General features: G+C 35.3%; 1 protein-coding gene across 2 annotated transcripts in view; it reads right to left on the bottom strand.

The window, feature by feature from the left end:
- TMEFF2 (transmembrane protein with EGF like and two follistatin like domains 2) overlaps window positions 1-23000 on the bottom strand; it is a 284713-nt gene that overhangs the window by 214635 nt on the left and 47078 nt on the right. For both annotated transcript variants that reach the window (XM_072418852.1, XM_072418853.1), the window contains exons 3-4: window positions 15429-15558; window positions 7598-7624 (exon numbers count right to left, since the gene is read on the bottom strand). In XM_072418852.1, coding sequence (XP_072274953.1) covers window positions 7598-7624; window positions 15429-15558 — 157 coding nt within the window. The remainder of the gene's footprint in view (window positions 1-7597; window positions 7625-15428; window positions 15559-23000) is intronic.

Genomic DNA, 23000 nt, shown 5'->3' with positions numbered 1-23000 from the left:
GGGTGTTCATTAGATTTTCTAAATCTCTCAAACTTCTATAGTTTTAATGTTTTTGAGAATGGGATTTGGAAACGATTTTATTTCCTCCCTAGGAGCTAAAAATGTCAATAGATCCCACTGGGGCTTGGTTTGCTTTTCTCTGGTTTAGAACTGTAGAGGTTTTGAGAGACTGAACTTGCAGATTTTAACTGTAATGTAATGTTTGTCTATACATAGATACCTCATCAGTAAAATCGTCTTGGGTCCTGTTTCCGAATCACTTATTCTTTGAAGTAGGAATGAGCAAGCAAATTTTTTTAATTCGGTCTTGCGGCGAATTGGGCCATTCTCGCTTACCAAACATGTAGGCGAGAACGGTCTTTGTAAATTCGGCTGGCCAGATCAAATTTTTGGGACCTGCAAGACCAATCAGGGGAGCAGAGCTGATAATCAGGGGAGCAGAGCTATCAGCTCCGCTCCCTTGATTGCTCCTGCAGCCCTTTACTAGTTGTACGTGTTCTTGGATAGAGTTTCTCTATCCAAGAACCGAGGAGTCCTGTGTTCCTGGATAGAGAAACTTTATCCAGGAACACATACTACAGGACGTCAAGAGCAATCAGCTCCGCCCCTCTGATTGCTGTTGCAGTCTGAGAGGGGGAGTAACGCGGCTGCTTGTATGAATGGAGCCGTGGGAATCCTCCTCTCAGTGAGAGATCCCTGGGCACTACAGATCAGAATGAGGGCTTGCCCTCATTCTGACCTGTAGTTCCCGTGGATGGCTCACTGACAGGAGCATTCCCACAGCTGTATTTGTGAATTCAGCCATGATAATCCTCCTATGGTGATTTCCGATGGTTTCGCAAATTTTCACAGTAATTTCACGGAACCATCGGAACTTCGAATAAATTTTCACCCTCTGGCATTCGCCTCTGGCATTCTCGCTCATCCCTGCTTTGTAGGTTAAAAAAAAAGTTAGGTATAACTCTATCTTACCCTTACTTCTTCCACAAAACCAAGGAAGGATGAGTGTCTTCTAGAAAAATGTCACTTATTCTGCACACCCCAGGATTTAGGGACCACGCAGGCAAAGCAAGTACTACTACTACTACAGTGTGCTTAGAATAGGAAACAGTAGGCAGCCTTTCTTGAATCTCCCACCTTGACCCCTTGTCTAACAAGCCTAATATCCCTGCATACTGGATGGATTCACAGGTAGAGAAGACAAACGTCATATATTTGCTGTCAAAATTCCTGGTCCCCATTTTTCCCAGTCAAACTTAAGATGGATCAGTTGTTGGACCCTGCAAATTAAAATATTAGTTCTACTAAAATCTTGTTCTAATATTTGTTCTAATAATATTTAATTCATATTTGCCAAGATGAGGGCCTGGCTATCTGGAAGTGCCATTATAAAAAATGGTTCCACATTCCAGAAAGTCCAACAACATTTGAGTAACAGCTTGTGGGAATAAGGCCCATTCCATTCATTACAAGGGTCAACCTACTGCATGCAAGGGCATGGGGGTCTGCAATGTCCAGAAATGGGGGACACACTAACCGCCCCCCTTTCCCAAACTGCCAGGTTTGTGGAAAGACTCTTTTTTTTCAATTAAAGAGATATAAAAAAAAACACTTGCTTACTAGACTTCACTTACTAGAACAGTTAGTCTCTGAATTGTTGCTACAATAGTCTCCTGCAGGGAAAATTCTCTGCGCACAGGTTTGTGAAATGAAAGTGGCATTTTGCCATAGTGACCAGATTGGTAGAATTTGTAACAGGTATAATGCATTTGCCAACAATATTTACAACACCGTATTTGCCAAACTAGTTTGAGGGAAGTTTGGACAAACAGAGGTAAATTTTTCGCTTTGGGAATAACCAACCAAAGTATATTTTGCCAACCACTTATCTGACAAACTACACAAATTTTATGAGCCTCTATATGTATACAGTGGTCAGCCTCTGCAGCTGCAAACACTTTTTTGGCTAGTGGTGTCACAACTTCTCTCTTCAGCTTGCTCTCGCCATACAATATGGGTAAACTAACACTACTTTCCCTAAAGCATTCATTCTACGTGGGTTTATTACACCACTGGGCTCCATTTTCAATAATCTTTTAATATTTCATTTAAAATGTAATATTCTAGGTGAATTGCACATCCTTCAAACCCAAATAAAACATTTCAAAACCCTTAAAATTTAACATGATATACATTCTGTAAATCTAATATTTGTTTTACATATTGTGATTATATTATAAAACTTTCGAGAATATTTACATTGTAGCTACCTTTAAACATAAAGAAAAAATATATTTTGCTAATACTTTAAGTTGACAGAGAAGAAAATAAGTCATTATAATTGAAGTCTTCATTTTGCAATGCTTTTACACAGGTCAAATGTACATTTTTACTTTTACTGAGTGAATGTGACATTTTCTATTACAATATTTTCTTTACGGCAAACATTTTATAAAGTGAGTGGAAATTGGTTATGATTCATAGGTTGTATGACACTTTGCATGAATAAAGCATAATCAGAGTTTAATACTAGATGACAAGTGAGCCCGTCATTCTACTAAGGAAAATGTGTTCTATTTTGGTTTCATGTAATCCTCTCAGTACCATTAATGATAGAGATTTTCACTATGCAATTCAAATCATTCATCATGCAGCTTCCAGCTATTTTAATTATGCTTGCTAGTAAGGAAAAATAAGACCATGCAGTGTTTTGTCCAATTTAGCAGCATTAAAAGCATAACTTAGAATTTTGTCAGGACAACCCTTTTTTTCTTTGTGCCGTACCATTTGTAGTCTGACCTATGGAATATGTATGGAAGCATACTGAAAAACCGACAGATTTTGTAAGACAAAAACACACAAAAATGCACAAGCATAAACAGAACTAATTAGGTTACCAGTCAATTGATAATGAAAAAAATGGCATTAATTAACATTCTATTATTCAGAAAGACACATGAGATCATTACTCATAATATATTATATATTATGAGTTCTTCAACGTAATATAGCACTAAACAAAATAAGAAAGGTAAATATTGCTCTACTTTCTATTCACTGCATACAAATGGCATATTTTTATTATTTTCTCTGTTTACACTTTTAAGGCTTACATTAAATTTCGTCGATATTACTTTTATTACATTATGTCCTTATAACTTAACCTAGGAACCCTTTAATATGCAGTGTGGAATGCAAAACCATGGAGCAGGTGTGTAAAAAATAGAACATTGCATACAGATTTGTCAACAGTACAATGCTGAAAATAAAATTAAATAAAAAAGTTTTAAATGCATAATCTAACACTAACAAGAAGATCCATAAGTAACTATATCACCATGGTTTTTCTTTACCATGGCTAACCTGATAACAAAAAACAAAAAAAAAAAAATAACAAAAAACAAAAAAAAAAAAAAACATTTTCTATGGGAAATACTTGAACATATTCACATTAACGATATAATAATAACTTATCTACTGTTGCTTATCTAAAAAGTCAGCATGGCACAATGGATATCTGCTTTTTCCAAATAAAACAGTTGAGTAAATTCAACTTGATCCATTAAGCTAAAAAAAAAAAAATAACTTTTTTTACATTACAGAAGACAGGGGAAATGTTTCTAGAACATCACCTTCGGGCTGGATAGAAATCTGGTTTAAAATAAAATATATTTACTTGAGTGATCCAGCTAACTTGGAATGGATCTGGTCCAAGATTGAAGAAATTTGATAACAAATAGAAAATGACTTTTAGGAAACCTATTCCAGGTTTGCTGGATCACCCAGCTTCACTCATTAATGTGTATCCTCTCCAACCTTAAGGAGCTTAAATAAATCAGGCCCATTGTATTTACCTCTATAATGGAATAGATTTTTTTTTTTCAACCACTTTTCTTTTTTAAAGAAAAAAAAAGGAAAAACTTAAAATGCGCAATTGACAAAGTTAAGTTCAAGTCACATGATTACTTTAGGGACAGCAGCCAATTAACACAAAGTAGGAGCAAGACTTTCATGAAAAAAAAAAAATCGGGCTAAGATACTTTATAGGACCCCACTTCAGTCCCTCTTCTCTAAGGCTTAAGGATGAGTTTCTCCACAGTGCCCAAAAACATTTGATCCACTCTCCCATCCTAAACTACTTTACCATCATCACTTGACCCAGACTAGGAAATATGTAGTATTACTAAACCTTACTAATCTTGAACCTGAAGCATTAGTTGATCTATGTCCACCCTAATCATAACACCTAAATTGATTTCAAACATTGGGAGTAATTATATTATAATAATTATATTATTAATATTATTATTAATAAACAGGGTTTATATGGCACCAACATTTTACGCAGCGCTGTACAATAAATAGGCGTTGCAAATGATAGACAGTGATACAGGAGGAGAAGACCCTGCCCCGAGGAGCTTACAATCTAGTAGGTGGGAGAATTAACACACAACAGGATAATAGGGAGATATGTAGTGGTAGGAAGTAGTTATGGTAATGATGAGTAATAATGAGTGTATTATGTACAATCCACAAGGGCATAGATTTGTGTGGATTACAATCACCAGTTTTGTGGTGAAGTAATCCACTGACTTTACAGTTAAATTTTATTCACTTATCCACATCTATACTTTAAGTGCACAGTATACTGCAATATATTTGCTATTAGAAACATGTCCACCACATTTTCTTTCTTTTTTTAGTATAAACTTAGTGCAATTTAGTAGAAGTATTTCCAAACATGTAACAAATATTATTAAATATATTACTATTTTATTATTTCTAATAATATTAACACTACTGTAAGGGAGTTTTACAGCTTTAGCTTATGTAGTGTTGTGATTTTTATGGGGCTGTACAGAAAAATATAGTTTTATAAAATATTGGGATGACTGCCATGCTTTGAAACACAACAAAGTCAGCTTGCTACAATAGCCTGCCAATGTTGTATAATTCGACTCAATGACACTAGTGAGACCTTCACATTTGGAGACACAAAATTAGTTGGCAACACTTTAAAAATGCAAGAAAGTTGTCAGGTACTGTTGCACACTTTAGCACAATATGAAAGATTCATATGGGGACACAAAATGCTTTATTCCACTAAAAAGCAATTTAAAATATTATTGTTACTTAATGTTCAATATTAACCTAACTGCAACACTTTTAAAACACAAAAAATCTATTTACAACAATTATCTGGTAATGTAATACAATAAAACAACCAGGACTGTATAAAATGACACTTTCAGGTTTGTGTCTAGACCAACAAACATTATCTTGCAACATCTGTGGTTATGATGGATAACTCTTTACATTTGGGATACTATGTGGTTTGGTATTTTTTTTTTAGAAATTAATACAACGTAGGATTGTTTTTCATCTGCAAGGAAAATGCTTGCTGGTCATATAAAAAATAATAAAGTCTTTTTGTGATGTTTTGTGAATATTTTGCAGTGTGACAGTACATTTACCTGTTAAATATATTCTTAGCAAACAGACTCAGATCAATAAAGATTCTTTGCAAAAATATTCTCTCTGCTGTCTGCTTGTAACACCTGCTGTCACAGCAGCTTGGTCACACTGTTCACCTGCAGTGTGCGGAATGTTATACATTGCACTTTTTATCCTCACTCTGCACCTTATACTTACTTCACACCCCTACCATGTACCAAGTACCACCAGAAAATGTTGATGTATTTTTCTTGAAAAATAGTACCATTGAATACTCCAACTGTAGCAAAAAGCGAGTGTGGCAGACTACAGGTAACACGGCAGGTTACTATATTCTCCTAGCAGCATAATATCATTATCCCAGCAATAACAAATCATTTTCTGCCAGCACCTTAATACTACCTTAAATATTCCCATAATATGTTATTTTTATTTAACTTTTTATGGGAGTACTTTAAAAGCCTTGTAGCAATAAAAGAGTTTGCTATGGAAGAGACTGCTAAACGTGACAGCTATCCAACCAAATACAATTTAACCTCCCTAGCAGTTCATTTCGGTTTTATATGTCTAAAAGTGGTACATTGTTTTTCATGAAAATTTATTTTAAAGTATAATATATTAGTATGAGTATAATAAAGTTTGAAACACAAAATCATGTAAAAATAATAAATTTAAAAATTTAATATACATTTTTCAATTTTTTTTTTATAAAAATAAATAATATACTCATCTTAATTTATATACTGTAAAATAAATGTTCATGAAATTCAATGTTTTTGCACATATAAATGCAAACAGCTTTTACACATATAAATCCAATGTATTGCATTCAATACAGTTATTTTGAGTTGAATGCAAAACAAATGGTTTTTGAATTTCCCGCCAACCGGCAACGTACACACACACCGACATCACCGGGAACTCCCTCGGTGACTCATCCTGTGCAGAAGAGGCCGGAGGAAGAGGACAGGGATCGCGGCGATGGATACCTGTATTTACTATTACTTTCCATAGGTTTACCTGCCCTGAGTGTGACTCAGGGTTACCGCTTTTAGCAACGTTTTTCTACCCCGAGTCACACTCGGTGTTACCGCTAGGAAGGCTAAAACAAAGGGGCACCCCCTCTAAAAAAGGTAAATTGTTGATTACCCAAGGATCTAAAAAAAGGTACAGTTTCCTGTAACTGACCATAATTTTTCCCTGTGCAGTTAGTGGCTTTCTTTATACCAGGTTTTTATTTACTGAGACTATGGCTGCTCTGTGTCAGCCTTTTTATAGTGAAGGGCTGGCACATAATAAAGATTATAATATTGGTCTCTGTAACCTTGCTAACCATAGTTAAAAGGTCACGCCGTATATTACGGTTTAAAAGCAATAGCCCCACTTGAATCCACCATAACTTCAGTGTTTAAAATTTGGATTTAATTCACGCTGGTCCCAAACCTCATCCCTACTAACAAGGACAGAATTATTCTATTTAATGGGAAACACAGACAGTAAGGCAGATTTTGGTTTTACATATACTTTTAGAAAATATTCTTTAATATAGTGAAAAAAACAAACAACTAAGATCACAAAAACTAATTATACAGAAAATGCAAACCACAAAATAGGCTAAACATAACTGCCAAAAAAAATCTAGCAAATAACCAAGGATACCATAAATAAATACTAAAATAAAACCAGTCAGTGTGCAATTTCAGAAAAAAGGCTGAGTGGGAAGAGAAGCTTCTGACAGAGAAATCCTGATATGTGAGTGCACAACCTACACATTGGAAATTAACAGAGAACCAGTAGATATGAGATCAAGACTTTAACATACTGCTCCAAACATGGGTCCCAAGTGTTACAGAATTTGTTGGACCTGAGAGGGTTGTGGAGTAGCATATGGTAGATATGTGCAAATATAATGTAATCATAGTTTTTTCAGCTAACATCTACTAAATTTTCATACGCATATCAGTTCCCCTCTCCATCAGTGCGAATGAGAGGTTTGTATATCCAGGGATATTATGTTGATAAGGGGGCATTTAGATTTACACACTGATTCCATGAGTTTGTATTAACTCAAAAAAAGGTTTCTTTCACAAAATCAAAATTTCACATTGATTATCTAACATAAAAATTATAAAACAATTCCTACCTCCATCACCAGAACCAGATCCACCTTCTGAAAAGTAAAGAAAACAAAATTAGAGAATCATTTTGATAGAATATAAACAATAAAGTAAATAATTCCTTACTTGAAGAATAGGTATACAAAGTCCTGATCTCTTATCTGTTCATTTTCTTTGAACTTTTTCTTCACTGAAGCATTTGTTTTCACATCATTAAGTTTGTATCCCCCCCCCCCCATAAATTCTGCTATTCAAAAAGGAAGATTAAAAAGCAACAGCAAATGAAGTCAAATGCAACTACAAAGCAAATAGGATGATAAATTACTGAAAAGGTTACCAAGAACATTTGGAGTGCAACTCCCATGACATTCAAAGGAGAAATGGCAAATGTGTTTATCATTTCAGTTAGAATCCGTCACACACAATACCCATCGTAAAACTAAATTTGTGAACAATTTAGAGTGAATCTGGCATTTCAAATTAAGCAGTTGATTTAAAAATGCACCAGCAGTGGTTACTGTTAGTGAAAACCACACATTAAAAATATAAAGTTGAGCCAGGTATATAGACGTTGAAATCTTGACATTTTCTCTACATATTGACCTCCACTTTCTGAGCTTCCCATCTGGTTGATAGGGTCACCCAATACAATAAAAGACCAAAAGAAAGGCTTGGAAAGCCAGATGGAGCAGGAAAGGACAGGAAAAGGTAAACTTTGCATACATATTTTTATCCTATGCTCATCCCACAAATTTGTGATAGAATTATTTTGCTTACTTATGTTTTGTTTTTGTTATTTGAATAGTTTTTTTTTTATTTCCAAGCATGGTGTTTAATTAATATATCTTCCAACCACATTTACATACGTGGGACCGATTGGTAAAAGTTTTTTCCTGCATAACTATGTAAAAAACCTCAGTACTAATTTGAGGAGCACTTAGAATCATCTTGGGGTTTAGGGAAGAAACTTTATTTTTTATCAATCATGACAAGAAGTCAGTAGGTATTTCCAAGTATATTATCAGCAGGAATGCATTCAAATATGACAACTTCGTCATGTGCCATTAGTACTGTGTTGGTGCAGCTCAGGAGTCCATCCTGGAAAGAAATGAAGGGGTTATAGTTTGGTCATAGAGTAGAGCCCATTTCCTCAAGCATTCTCTGGTAGGAATCATCCAGGTGTATGTGTTTCAATAGCAGTACAGAAAGTCCCCGAGTTAAGGTCATCCGACATACGGACGCCTCCTAGATACGAACTGGGCTTCCCTGCTCGTTCATGTGCAGAACTGAGGATTTATAGGGGGAATGTTTGCATGACTTGCAGAAGAAATATTTTGCTAAACACAGCTAAACAACATCTTTTAACTCTTTAATGACCAATACAAACTCTGCAGTTGTTTCTTTTTTCATAATAAAGCACAGCTTGCTCCAGAAGTTATTGAATGTCTAGATCCATAAAGCTATAAAGTTTTGTTTGCAACTCACAGTGAGGATTTTATACAGTAACTGACGCCACGCTGCCTAATAATATGTTGAGACAAAAATCTGTCCTAATTGCATTTATTAAAATGATGTACCTGTTCTGACTTACATACAAATTCAACTTAGGAACAAACCTATAGCCCCTATCTTCTATGTAACCCGGGGACTACCTGTAATTGATTCCCACCAGGGAAAGTTTGAGGGAATGCCAGATTCCCTGTTTTATAAATAGAGTATTTTGTGTCTTTGCTATTCTACACAACTCACACATGGGAAGGGACAATCTGTACATTCCCTAGTGAAATCAGGAAGCTGTGCTAAGTGTACATTAAATGCTGAGCCTCCATAATTTAAGAGATCGAAGTTGTAGATGGCCTATTTTTCCCAAATGGCATAATTACATTTTCCCAGTACTTCTTTAACATTAGGATGTTATCTTCCTGCCAGAATTCTTGACATTACATTAAAAACAGCTTTTACATAGGAGATGTCACCATAATTTGTAGATAATGTTATGTCTACCTTTTAACAAATTCTTCAAAATTATTTTTTTTCATTCATTAATTATTAGTTCATACTTTTATAAATGCCACCTTTCTTGTTTTATCATCTCTGACCCTATACCATCCTCTCTGGGAGCATTGTTCTTCTTCAGTCATTTCATGGCTGTTTTAACTTTCCATTCTCTTTTATGGGCAATGTAATAGGACTTCTTCATGTTCGTTCCCAACATTCAACTCATTATTACTTTCTGTAAAGTATTCAGCTCAACATTTCAATATGTTCTTTTTGCTCCCAATTAAGTTTCCATTTTTATCTCTGCAGATCATCATTCAAGGCTGGAACCTCTTACTTTTTAGGTTCTCTCTTTTCAATAAGATTCTATTCTTTGAAACTTTTTTTGCAGTTTTTGTTATCCTGCATAATTAATTTACAATGCTTCTTTTCAAGTAAATTCAGACAAATGTTCCTTTTCTCTCTTTCACATTTTGACAATCTTTGTTTAGTTGTGTCATAGACAAAATGTATATTATTACTTTTTTTTCAGACATCATATTCTATATTTCATTTATTACTTGTATGTTAGTTATGTTTCTATATTCTCAATATTTTTTTTTTGTAATTATGTCTGCATTCAGCTTATTAGCATTAAATCTCTAATTTTCCTTCCTTTTTGTCATATAACATTTTTTAATTATTTAGAACAGTGGTTGCCAACCTTTTGGATGTCACAAACCACTAATTTCATGAACTCCGGACCACGCATGTATGGGAAGCCATGTGTCAATCAAAGGGGAAAACACAAGTGACGTCATGATGCCAGAACCAGCCCACTCTCCCATGGCGGGTCTGACCCTGAGATGGGAGAGTGGCTGGGTTGTGTCCAGAGATGCAACCCGCCCACTGCCCTGAGTCTTTGATCCATACTGGGGTCATTGCCCGTGGCTGGCAGGTGTGCCCCCCCAGTGCTGTCCTCTGGGGGCGCACAGGCCAGAGCCGCGGACCACCAAAATTTTGGCGACCACTGATTGAGGAGGTTTCCTAAAACATTAAAATTACAATCTTATATATATTTTTTTGTTTCCCACCAAATAATAATTATACTGATTGATAGGTCTTTAGATTTCTTTTTTTTCTGCTGTGACAGAATGTGGTCTAAAATGGCCTAGCAAGGTAGTGGAAGGGCAATATGTATGGATTGTAAAGTGGGGTGGTCATGTGCTTCAATAAAGCACCAGCAAGGAATATAGGTTAGTCGCCATTTAAGAGGCTAATTAAAATTCCTATGCTTAAGATAAGTCTGCAGAAGATATTTGGTAGGTCCATACCCTGGCCATTCTGATCCAGTAGTAAACCTGACTTGACAGAATACCTAGCTCATTATAAAATAGCTGGAAAACTCACATGATGTGCCAGTGCTTTGGGTTTTGGAAGACTCTGTAAACTGTGAACTAACAAGACTGATGTTTGTCTCTGTGAACAGCTCTTGGAAGACTCATCTAACTTATTGTGGCTTTTTGGATTTGGCTGAGCTAAGACCTGCATCATTACCTTTTTGTTATTGCTACAGTAAGCTGAACTTTCTTTTTGACTTTATGCATTTTGAAGAAATTTCTGTTGCTGCTGTTTCTAAATGTAAATGTGGGACCAATATTGTCCCAAAGAGACTGTATTGTGCAGTATTATTGTGTATTCTGCCATAAAGTCATCACCAAAGTATTCACCTTGTCACACTACTTTGAATATGTATACAACCTAAAATCATTGCAACATTACACTCTGGAATGTTGTTTTGTTTATTCAACATACAGTGGTACCTTGGTATAAGTCAATTTCGGAATAAGTCCAACTTAGTATAAGTCCTGTTTGGACACACAAAATTATGCTTGGTATACAACCTTTGTGCTAGAACTTGTATGGGTAAAAATGACTCATAACACCGCCCGCTACCCTTATTTACCTCTCTGGAGACAAAGCCATGACTGCCCATAAGTGTTAGTACGCCAGTTGCCACCATTCAGTGAACAACCCGCGCTATAACTCTCTGTGAATTACATAACATCTCCTCCTCCACCCATCTCAGCACCATCCTAGTAGGCACTCCACTCTTCTCAGCAAGGTAAAGTGAGGGTAAATTTTCATGTATTTCATCTAATTACTTTTGTATTTATGTATTTTAGTATTAAACAGTGTTTAAATTATTTCATACAGTCCCATCAATGTAAAAAATATGCCAATAACAATAGGATTTTTTTCATGGGAACGAATTAATCATTTTCCTTTTATTTCTTATGGGAAAAATATGTCCTGTTTGGTATAAGACCAAGGATCTGGTACAGATTAAGGACTTATACCAAGGTACCACTGTATTCTTAAAGTTGGCTTTTTCTTTCTCTACCTGTATCTGTTCACTCTATCTGTAGTGAAATTTAATACATTTTGACATGATTTTGTGTTTCAAACTTTATTATACTCATACTATTATAATATACAGTAAACTAAACTTTGATAGAGGAAGACAAAATGAAAGGATGAAACCTAACGTGGATCAAGTGATATAGGGAATGTCTCCTGATTCCAGTAGTTGAATTCAGCTTCAGTTGAGAGGACATGTACTCCAAATAGGGAGATTTTTTATATGTCCAAGGAACGTAGGAGTAGTGAACCCGCTGTGGTAGTCCAGGCAAGATTTTTATAATTCTTGTTAATAAAAGTGATTTTTTAATTTCATACAATACTTAAAAGCTTTTCTGTGCCGCAGGTAGCCTACTGTTCTGTCCTTACATTTTCTCATAAGTTGTCCCTACTCGGACATTAGGGGCTTAGCACATTAACCAAATTCAGTGGTTTATATCAACTTACATCATTACTAGGAGGTTGATGACACGTATTTGTTCCCAATCTAATCAATTAATAAAATATACTCCCAATGTGGTAGCTATCTTATCTCAGCAGCTTTTAAGCCATTAGAATAGTTGTAGTGGCTACTTGATCTAGCAAATGTACCAAACTTTACACCTATCAAAATGATGAAAAAGAGGAATGCTTGTAAAAATGTGAAACTTATATATAAAAAAAAAAATACTTTAGGCTAAATTCTGCAATAATAATATTTCAAAATATGTGCTCACAAGAAATAAACTATTCTTTTCTTTTTAAGTGTTTTTTAAACCTCCATAATCCTGTTTAGCTATATTATTATCATGTGGGTAATGAAGCTGAGTGAATAATTACAAGTTCTATTTAATATGCATTCCCATAATATGTTATGATGTAATTATGGTTGCTCTAGGACCATTCCATTCTAAATATGTATGGCTGTGATAATTCAGAAAGAGTTTTATCACACCCCTGATCCATCTCCATTGTAGATTGCTGGTAATGCTGCCCTGGGGTAAGGTTGTACACTACAGAATGACTGGTTATAGGCTACAGTTCTACCAAGAGATACACTGAACTCCCTACCTAATCTGGCTGTAAAAATCTACTATCTAATCAAAATTAAGTCAGCCTGTCAACCATTTTAAACTTTTAAAAGTCTTTCTTAGTAGTAAACAACACAAAATTCCTTTAAAGAGGAACTATACTGAAAACTCAAAAACAAAACAAAAACACACTTACCTTCAATCCTGCAGAGCAGTCCGATCACTCCAGGGGTGTCCGGCATCGTGTGCCGCATCGTCTCAGCATCCGTCTCCGAGCCGGCGCTCCAGGGACCTCCATCTTCATCTTCTCTTCCAGGTTCTTCCTCCTTTGTCACCTGACCCAGGAGGTAGATCGGGTGACGTAGGATGAAAAAAAATTTGCCGTTCTCACTGTGCATGCATGAGATCGGCAAATGTTTCTCTTTGAGCACAAAGGCTCCTTCTACGCATGCCCAAGATGTTCAGGCATGCACAGAAGGAGTGCCCAAGAGCCTCTTGGGATGCCTGATGTAGGTATCATGGGAGGCTTTGTGCTCCAATTCATTCTCCACTGCCTAGACGTCCGAGAATAAGGGGGCGGTGCTGCACCCTTTTTTTCATAAAAAAAAGTGGGTTGCACCTAAAAAAAAACGTAATTTTTACCCTACTTAAAAGGGTTCTCTACGTTTTTATGTTAAGTGAAAATTCTGAGTTTAGGCCTGCTTTAAATAGATTTGCAAAGCTCTTTGATGTCTCCTTTCGAAATCAGTTGTCTGGTATACTGACGGTTTCAAAAAAGACAATAGGACTGAGCCACAGCTCTAAATAAGCAGGCTACAATAGTCCTCATTAGAGGTAGGTCATTTAATGACCTGGCATGCGTGAAGTGTGATACCTGTACTGTATGTTAGCCTTTTTAAATGGGATGAAAAAGAACAGTTCATTAGGAAGGCTTCTGCAATACCAGCTATTCATACAGACTCTGGCTTTAGGTTCATGAAGAGCGAATTCACACTAGCAAAAGTAAGACTAAAAGTTTGGCCACTCTATGGCATTAAAAGTCTTGACTGCATGCAAAAAGAATATTACTCTTTGACCACAGTTGGCCAAGGGCATTATATAAATTCAGATCGTTAGTGAATATTATTATTATTATTGGTCAGTATGTGTAATTGAGGTTTTTATTTTACACAAAATAGTGGCAAAGTATTTTTTGCTTGTTTTGACATCAGTGGTCAAAAACTAAATGGGTTATAATGTGAGTCAAATCTTTGCATGCACTTGCCTGGTTGGGAAATCAAATTGATTTGGGTCTCTTGAAACAGGAATACATCCTCATTCTATGCAAATGCACCACAATGTACACATCTTGATAAAACTCCTTTGGGATCCCATCAAGACCTTGGGCTTTTTATTAGGAAAGAAGAGCACCATTTGAAATATATTTCAAGACAGAGCCTTAAGTATGTTCTGTGTTACTTTGAATACTTTGGTAAGGCAGTTAAATAATACCAGTCAAATGACAGACATTAAAGTTGTGGCAGCAGTCTATAGTACATGTAGAAAGATTGACACGCATAAATAAAATGTGTAAAATTAAAAGTAACCAAATAAAAAAATAAAATACAAGAAAAACCTTTCCTTTTCTGCATATACTATAGTAATGAAGAATGGACCAAATGTTGATCTCTGAACAGAACAGCAAACAGAGTACTTGGTGGAGTTGCCTTTCTGGACCACGGGAGGCTTTATTCTGTACTTTTAATGTAACTATAGTAAGCTTAGTAGACTTGAGTAATGAATGTATAAACCATAAAGTAATTCCTTGCTAAACAAAACCTTTTAAGTTTCTTGTCAACAAAAACTTTAAAAAAATATTGAAATACAGGGTGAGAATAGGGAAATAGGAAATGTTGTGCTTTCAATTATTAAGAGGGTAAATGCTTGCTCCTATACTTGCCAGGGGCCCCATGTGAACAAGTGCTAACACTGACGAGGGGTTATGTGAGAAGTTTTTTGTTTTTAAAAGATGATATTTTAACTATAGGTAAGAAAAATAGGCATTCATGGCAGTGTTCCACTTTATCTCAAATGTTTACACTTTTGCTGGACAGATTGATCTAAGTATAAAGGTAGAAAAAGAATAGGTAAAGGAATTAGTATGAATGCTAATATTCATGTATCATTTGCATATAATTATTAGTATACAGTAATATTAGCAATAGGGTTCAATTAAAGTTAATTTAAGAATATATTGGAGATATAGGAATTATACTAAATGTTTACTATTCAGAATAGATTTATTGCCAGTTATTGCTTGTTTGCATTTTATTATGGCAGGAAAAACAATGGTTGATATTTGAATCTTTTTTATTGGAAAACAAATAAGCAAATCTTTAAAGTAAAAGAAATTTAAGTAATTTAATTGTATACATATATGTTCCTTTTACAGTATATATTGAAGGCATACCTGCCACACATGAACCTTCAGACACAACAAGTATTTCGCTTTGCTGTTTGCAGGCAGCTCCTCTTAAATAGCACTCATTTCGGAAAGTGACACCATTGGATCCACAGACCGGTATATAATCATGGGGACACTAGAAAAAAAAAACAAATGGCAGGTTAGTACTAATACATAAAATATCTTATTTCATATAAAACATTAATATTCATCAAAGTTATCATAATCGTAGTTTTTGTCTGCTTTACATCAACTTTATATTGATCACATTCAATACATCTGGGCACATTTTTAAATGCTGATAAAAGGGTAGTTATTCTTGTTATCAGCTGCACAATCCTTACAGAGCTTTACAATTCAAAACGTCAAGGGTACTTGGAGTAACTTCAAGTGATGGTTCCATGTAGTAGAAAGTTACAAGCACCCCAAGACATATGTGTCAACATGTCATTGCAAATATATTGTCACATGGGTCAATATGTACGACAATAGGTTGTGGGGCCTCATAGAGTTCCAATTCCACAGAGCTACTAGTTATGCATCAGTGCACACAACATAAATAGAAAAATTGTGATAGTAATTACTATAGTATAGTAAATGGAAATAATAAAACAAGGCAACCAGAGATATCACAGCCCAATCCCACCAAATTCAAATGCATAAAGTTTACATACATTATGCCATTATCCCGTCTCAGAAATCTGAAACCTGTGTATCCCCACGTAACTGGTAACTTTTAATGACCAAAAAAAAACAATAATTGGGACTTTCATGGCCTCTAGTAACTTCATATTATCAGAATTTGCAAAACATATAATATAATAAACATGTTTTATTCATTAATGTTAAAAACAAATTACTCAATAAAATCCATCTAAATAAATGTGTCCAATGCATAATTCCCATGGTCAGTTTCTTGTGTTGATATTCTTATTCTACGTGTTTCGCGGAACAAAGGTCGCTTCTTCAGGAAACAAGAGATTTAGGTATCACTGGTATGCATTGTGTAGACAGTGAGGTAGCTCTTACACAGAATAGTAAAGAGGCAAACAGTTAGGACAGCAGCATCAATAGGGTTATTAAATACAGGCAGGAACAAATATGGGACTGGTAACTTTTGCAGGAATTCCTTAAAGGGTAAGACTTTGCAAAGTGGAACAGGAATAAATCTAAACATAATTTTTAAAGCAAAGCAAGCTTTATTCGTCCTTGTTTAGATTTTACATGATTTTTTTATTCTCTATTATAATAAATATATGTTTTAAATATATAGTAAAGCAATGATCCACATTTACGGTACTTGGCATCATCATGGTACAAATTTATTTTATAGTTATCACATACCCCCATATATACCCCTTATATAGCTAAGTACAGCAATGGTACCTCTTACCCACATTGGATCTTTGGTCATTTGATATACTTTTTAATAACTAGGATCAAAGTCTAACTGGACACAATATTCATGGTCTTAGCTGAACTGCAATGTCTTGATCCTCAGCTATGGTCTACTTTACCAGGACCAAGAAAAGGTGGTTTTTGTACCATGAACCTTATTAGTTGGAATCAGTTTTGATAAATATTTTATCAAAATGGACTTCAATGTTGTAAGCTGCAGACAGAGGCACCACAATGAGACATACTGCCTAATTTTAACTGGTTTATCCTCCTGTATGGACTGCCTGGTGCCTACTCACAGTTTGCCACAGTCTACAAAGAGCTTCTATAAATAAACATTGGGAGATGCCAGTGGGTGAAAGAGTGCCAGACATAAACACCTTTACATCACTCTTTATGACTTTTGATCATTTGGATCTGACTAATTCCCCAGTAAAAGTAACAAATATTGTTAACCAAGATGTGGGTGGAAGAAATTGATGTTATTAAAATGCCATGGGAATTGCATGACTAAAATTAGGATGTCTGCCATAACTGCCTTTCCCACGCTGCTTATCCATATGCCAAAGTTAAATCCTTGGCAATACAACTTTGTTTATGAACACGGAGATACAACGTCTTTGTCAGTGACACTTTGTACCAAAACAGAATTTCAGCAAAAGGTGTAGCTTTAGACAGCTATGCATTGATCGGAGTTTGGATGCACGCTGCTAAATTGCACAAACATGCTGAACTTTGCTGATCCTCTTGACATCCATCTTTGCATGCACACACGGTGTATATACACATATTTTTTAATGTTTCTTTGAGACTGTTGCCCACAAAGATACTTCTCTAATCATTTTTTTAGACCATAGTTAATTTGATTTTTAATCTACAGAATATGGTAATAGTGTTGGGCGACACACAAAGTAATCTTAAGCATTTCTTTCAGTCATGTGACTGTTATTTTCAACTCTCCTCAGCACTTCTTGATGAAATTAATTTTTTTTAACAAAAAAGATTGCAGTAGTAGTGAAATTACCTGTGTATCCCTTATTCATATTCCAACACACCAAACAATAGTTTTGATGTCCCATATAGACAAATCAACACAAGGACAAAAACAATACATTTTCATATTTGTTGCACAAGTATTGGTAATATTAACAAAATGTTTAAAAGTAAAATTTTAATTCACAGATAGCAAAACCCTCTTTAATTATTGAAGGTCTTACTACCATCACATCTTCTTCCACCTATCAAGGGACATGCAGAAGGAAAAAAACTATAAACCCTTCATTATACATTTTACTGGTCATGGTACTTTTGCCAAATTCAGTGAATATCAAAAGAAATAGCAAGTGTTAAGAACTATGATTTCTCACATCACTTTAAGTAAAAGGCTACTTCAGGTGTTCCACTTTCAACGAATATGTCATTATCACAATATTACACCATCTTGCATTTTTTCCCAATGTCATACCCTTATTATCATCGGTTTATTAAGAGAGCTGGAATATTATATTTGCAGTCAGCCTTCAGTGATTTGTCATTGTACGTTTCTTACATAAAATGTGCAAAAGATTCGGAGTGTAATTAGCAATTGGAAGAATTGTGTCTTTAGACATTGGTGCCTTGCAATAGGTCATTTTACATTCTCATTCTTAAAAGCCCATCTTGGACTTAACAACAGACATTTTTATTGCAAGCTGGCATGCTAAATTTCTTAAAAGAAATGTATTTGACCTTTTTTAATGGTATATAGAGCAAACAAGCTGTATGAAGTTTCGTAGACAATAATGGAAAGTTGGGAGAATTAAAGTGGAACAAAAGCCCCACTTTTGACATGGCTGATTCCGACAGGTAGTTACTACAGAAAAGGACAGGTGATTTCTCTTCTGCAATACCTGTTTTTACCTGCCTGATCACCGTCCAGCTGACATATTGTGCTTGGGCATGCGCAGCCGAGTGTGTGATGCCAAGAAAACCCGCCAATCCTTGCTCCCCTTATGCATTTCAGGAGGAAATAAACTCTTCTGCGCCTTCACAAAAATTCCGTCATGACAGCACGGCCAATCAAGATGGCTGAAGATCATTTTCAAGGAAAAAAGAAGGAAGTTGGCAACGCCCTGCGATAAAACCGGGATAGGTGAGTAATTGCAGGTTTAGTTCTGCCTAAAAAAATTCCTTAATAACCTACAAAACTCTGCATGTGTTGTCAATCTAAATAGCTGCAGGTGGCAATACTGCAATCATTTCACCCTAGATTTATGAGCTTGTCAACCCAATAGGGGAAGATGTTATCTAATGGTTCTACTGGCATTGAGAGCTCTTCTGCAGTTCCACTGCGGTCCCCGAGATCGCAGTGGATTCTCAGGGCTGCAATCATTCTTGCAGTCCTGGGAATCCTGTTTTCGATCTCCGGCACTAGAGGTTAAATAGGGACAAGTCTCCCTATTCAAAACCTCTAGTGCTCTCTGGCTGAAGAAAGCTTTCCATTTAACCTTTAGTGCCGGGGTTTGCACACTGAGCATTCATTGATCAGCACAGCCCGGAATCTTTTTTTTTTAAATTCGAGCCCGATCAGCTAATTTACACCGGCCATTCTATATACATTTAGTACTCACACTAGGAAACAAATGCAAGTTGTAAGGTAAAATTACGATTAGTAATACAAACAGCAAAACAGGAGAATTTCATTATATTAATATATATATATATATATATATATATATATATATATATATTTATTTATGAACAGACACATTATAAATTATAAATAACTCCTGAGATGTAAACTGGTAAAGTGTAGCAACTAACACATCTATGTGAATCAGATTAAATGCTTACAATACTAAATAATAATAATATATTGATAACATGATAACAGTTAATTGATAGAAAATCTTTTAAAATTATAATGGTATTTGGAGCATATTTGATTAAAATCAATCTTACATGGTAGCAGGTTAAATTCCGTATTGTTTTAATATGGGGAGAAGTGTAAAGAGGGTTTAAAGACTGTTTTTTTGTTTTTTTGTTTTGTAAAAGGTAAAATAATAAAAGATTGCAGCTTTTAGTATGTCATTAGTATTTATAACAACGCCTACTAAAAGGAAAGTTCAAAAGACAAGTTCATTATAATATTCCACTCGCCAAACCTATTTTCTTACTGGGCCTGATTTATTAAAAGCTCTCCAAGGCTGGGAAAACCTGGGTGATCGAACACACCTGAAATGGATTTGGTCCAGAACTGAAAAAAAATGTCAATAGCAATTTGATTTTTAAGAAATGTATTCTAGGTTTGCTTGATTATCTAGGTTCTCCCATAAGTCTTGTCTATTCTTGGAGAACCTAAATAAATCAGGGCAATTATGGTCAGAAATGTCTAAGTAAAGAAAAATGTCATCAGAGGGAAGGGGGGGGGGAATGTGTTCTTTTTTTACAATTAGTGAACTTGTACTTTAAGTGAAAAAAGTTTTTAGCTAATTAAAATTTTGTCAAACATTGTAAAAGGAAAAGTCATCTTAAAATTGTTAATAATAGTCATAATAATCTGTCGATATTTTGTAAGAATATAAGTAGAAATACAAAGAGCTACTTTTTTGGCTTGAGCACCATTATTGTTTTGAACCTGAGCGCAAAGTGTTAAAGAGATGCACTAAATGTGGACTAATAAATTCTGGTAATGTTTTATATTATTTGGCTGGTTGAAGTGGTTGAAGCCAGAGATTTCAGATATTTTTAGAAATGTTATTGCATAGGTCACCTCAGATAATAAAATATCTGGCTTCACACAAAAAAAGCTAATGATTCAGGAAGGTTGGAAAAAAGCAAGACTGCTGCTTCCTCGCATCAATCTGTCAAAATGATTTGAGCAAAGTCATAATTTTAATGGGGTCTGCAGTAATCCCACCATTACAAAGACAAATTTTAAGTGGGGATGACCAGAGAGGACTGCCATAACTTTCTTTGCCAGCATTGTATGAGTTTTATTGCTTTGAGTGTAGAAGCTCTGTCTGGTTCAGCAAAGTCATTATTCTATTTTATTGGCGAGTATGAAAATAATTTCTGTTCCAAAGAAATCGGCTTTCCTTTTAAATACCGAACATAAGATGAGCTTTTCCTGATGCACTGAAATTCATTGGCCCTAGTGTACATTGGAAGCTTGACACAACTTTAATTCCATACATACTTCTGCAGGCTTACCCACCATATAATTTCTCCTACAGCTGATATGCTCAACCAATCACCTCCAGTACCAAGGCTTATAGATTTGTTTGGTTTATTTAGAGTCAATGAGGACATTTTAGACCTCAATAAATATTATGGTGACTTTATGATGATGTGGAATACCGTACAGCTGAACTTCTGCCTTACTGTTAGTCTAGCAGCTCCTCTAATGTGCTGAAATTGTTCACTATGATTTCATTGCACTTCATGAGATTCTCCTACCAAAATATTCCCTGATCCTCAGTCACCCTGAGACACACCAAATAAACTTCTATCGTCCTTTGTTGTTTCTCTAGCGTCACATAGCACAGACTTGTGAAGGCACTAAAACAGGGGTGTCAAACTCAATTACACAGGGACGAAATTTAAATCTTAACCAAGTCGGGGATCAAACATGAAATTTATTGAAATTATTGAGGAATTTTACTACTTCATCCATAACTAACAAAAACAAACCCCTCTACACACACTTTAGGGTTGAAAAGACTTTCTATCTATCTAGGAAGCCTGTGTGTTGTTCATCCTCTCACATCACAAGTTTGTCCGACACTAAATATTGCACTGTGCATTCTCTAATAGATTGAAACAAACACAATGCCCCTGGTAGTCAGGCACCATGTGATCATTGCCTATGCTTTGTGTCACATGATGGGTGTACACGGTTGTAGGCGGGTGGGCGTTCCAGATGTAGTTCATTTTTGGAATTCTTTGGGGGGCCAAAAAAAGTACCTTAAGGGCCAGATTTGGCCCACGAGCCAGAGTTTGACACCCCCTGCACTAAAAGAATGAAGGGAGAGGGAGAACTAGAAATACTGTATGTTGTCACACTTCGTGCTAATTTGCCAAATATGTGACATTATAACATTTGGACTACCTGGATAACCTATACTTCCCCTAAAATAGATGCTAATAGACTGATTACATAGTGGATGATCATTCTTAGCCCCCCCCCCATTTTATTTGTGCATTCCTATTAGCAAAATGTCTTGATTTCTAGATCTATACCCCGATTCTAGTCCTGACCCAAACCTGTTCTGTAAAAGAAATTTAGTATTTGGCATTGCAGAAATTGCAGGGCTCCATGCAGAGGTTTCCAGGCCCATGTAGGCCCTCCTCAATAACCCTGAAATTATATCAGCCTCTTCCTTTTCTAAATCCTTCTGGCCCATTCCTCCCTATCTAATTATTTGTTTGGTATGATACGTCGTGCATTTTGTCAAATCCCAGATGGGAAAACACACAGTTTTTGTGCATTTTGTATCATACTGAGCATTTCTATCTTTGGTCATTCCGCTGACACATTTATTTTATTATTTGAACATTGTATTAAAAAAATACAAAAAACAGTAATACAGCACTTCTTTCAGAAAAATATGATTTTTTTCAAGTCAAGTTCTGTGGCCTAGAATATTGTAGAACAATGAATGTTACCCCTTTAGAGTTAAAATTCTTTTTATTTATATTTTGAAATGTTCTTCTATTTGTACAATGAGCACTTGAAATCAATAGAAAGATTTGGTGAACCATTTTCATGAGGAAAGAAACTTAGGATGCCGCTACATTACAGAAAACTTTTGCTAAAAGAATGGCCTTTTGGCAAAAAACTTTTCTATTTAAGTGATTGAACGGTAACTATAATACTGAATTTCAGACAATGTAGGACTTGTGGATCGCAGAGGGAAAATATATAATTTTATTGTGCGCTCCTCTGAGGAACAGTTAGTGGCATAACTATGTAGTCTGTAAAATGTCAGTGCTTTATAAATACATATAAAGTAATAATAAACTAAGCCATTTTTACAGATCCATAATGTAGCTTTGGCTTTATAGAAGTGCACAGCTCTTACAGAGAAATGATTATTTTATAAGGGAAAGGCAGTATTGTGTGGCCTAAAAGATAGGATTGTTCAACTATGCATATATATATATATATATATATATATATATATATATATATATATATAT

This window comes from Pyxicephalus adspersus, chromosome 7, assembly GCF_032062135.1.
Source record: "Pyxicephalus adspersus chromosome 7, UCB_Pads_2.0, whole genome shotgun sequence".
Classification (NCBI taxonomy): Eukaryota; Metazoa; Chordata; class Amphibia; order Anura; family Pyxicephalidae; genus Pyxicephalus; species Pyxicephalus adspersus.
This window is presented reverse-complemented; position numbering and strand designations above follow the sequence as displayed.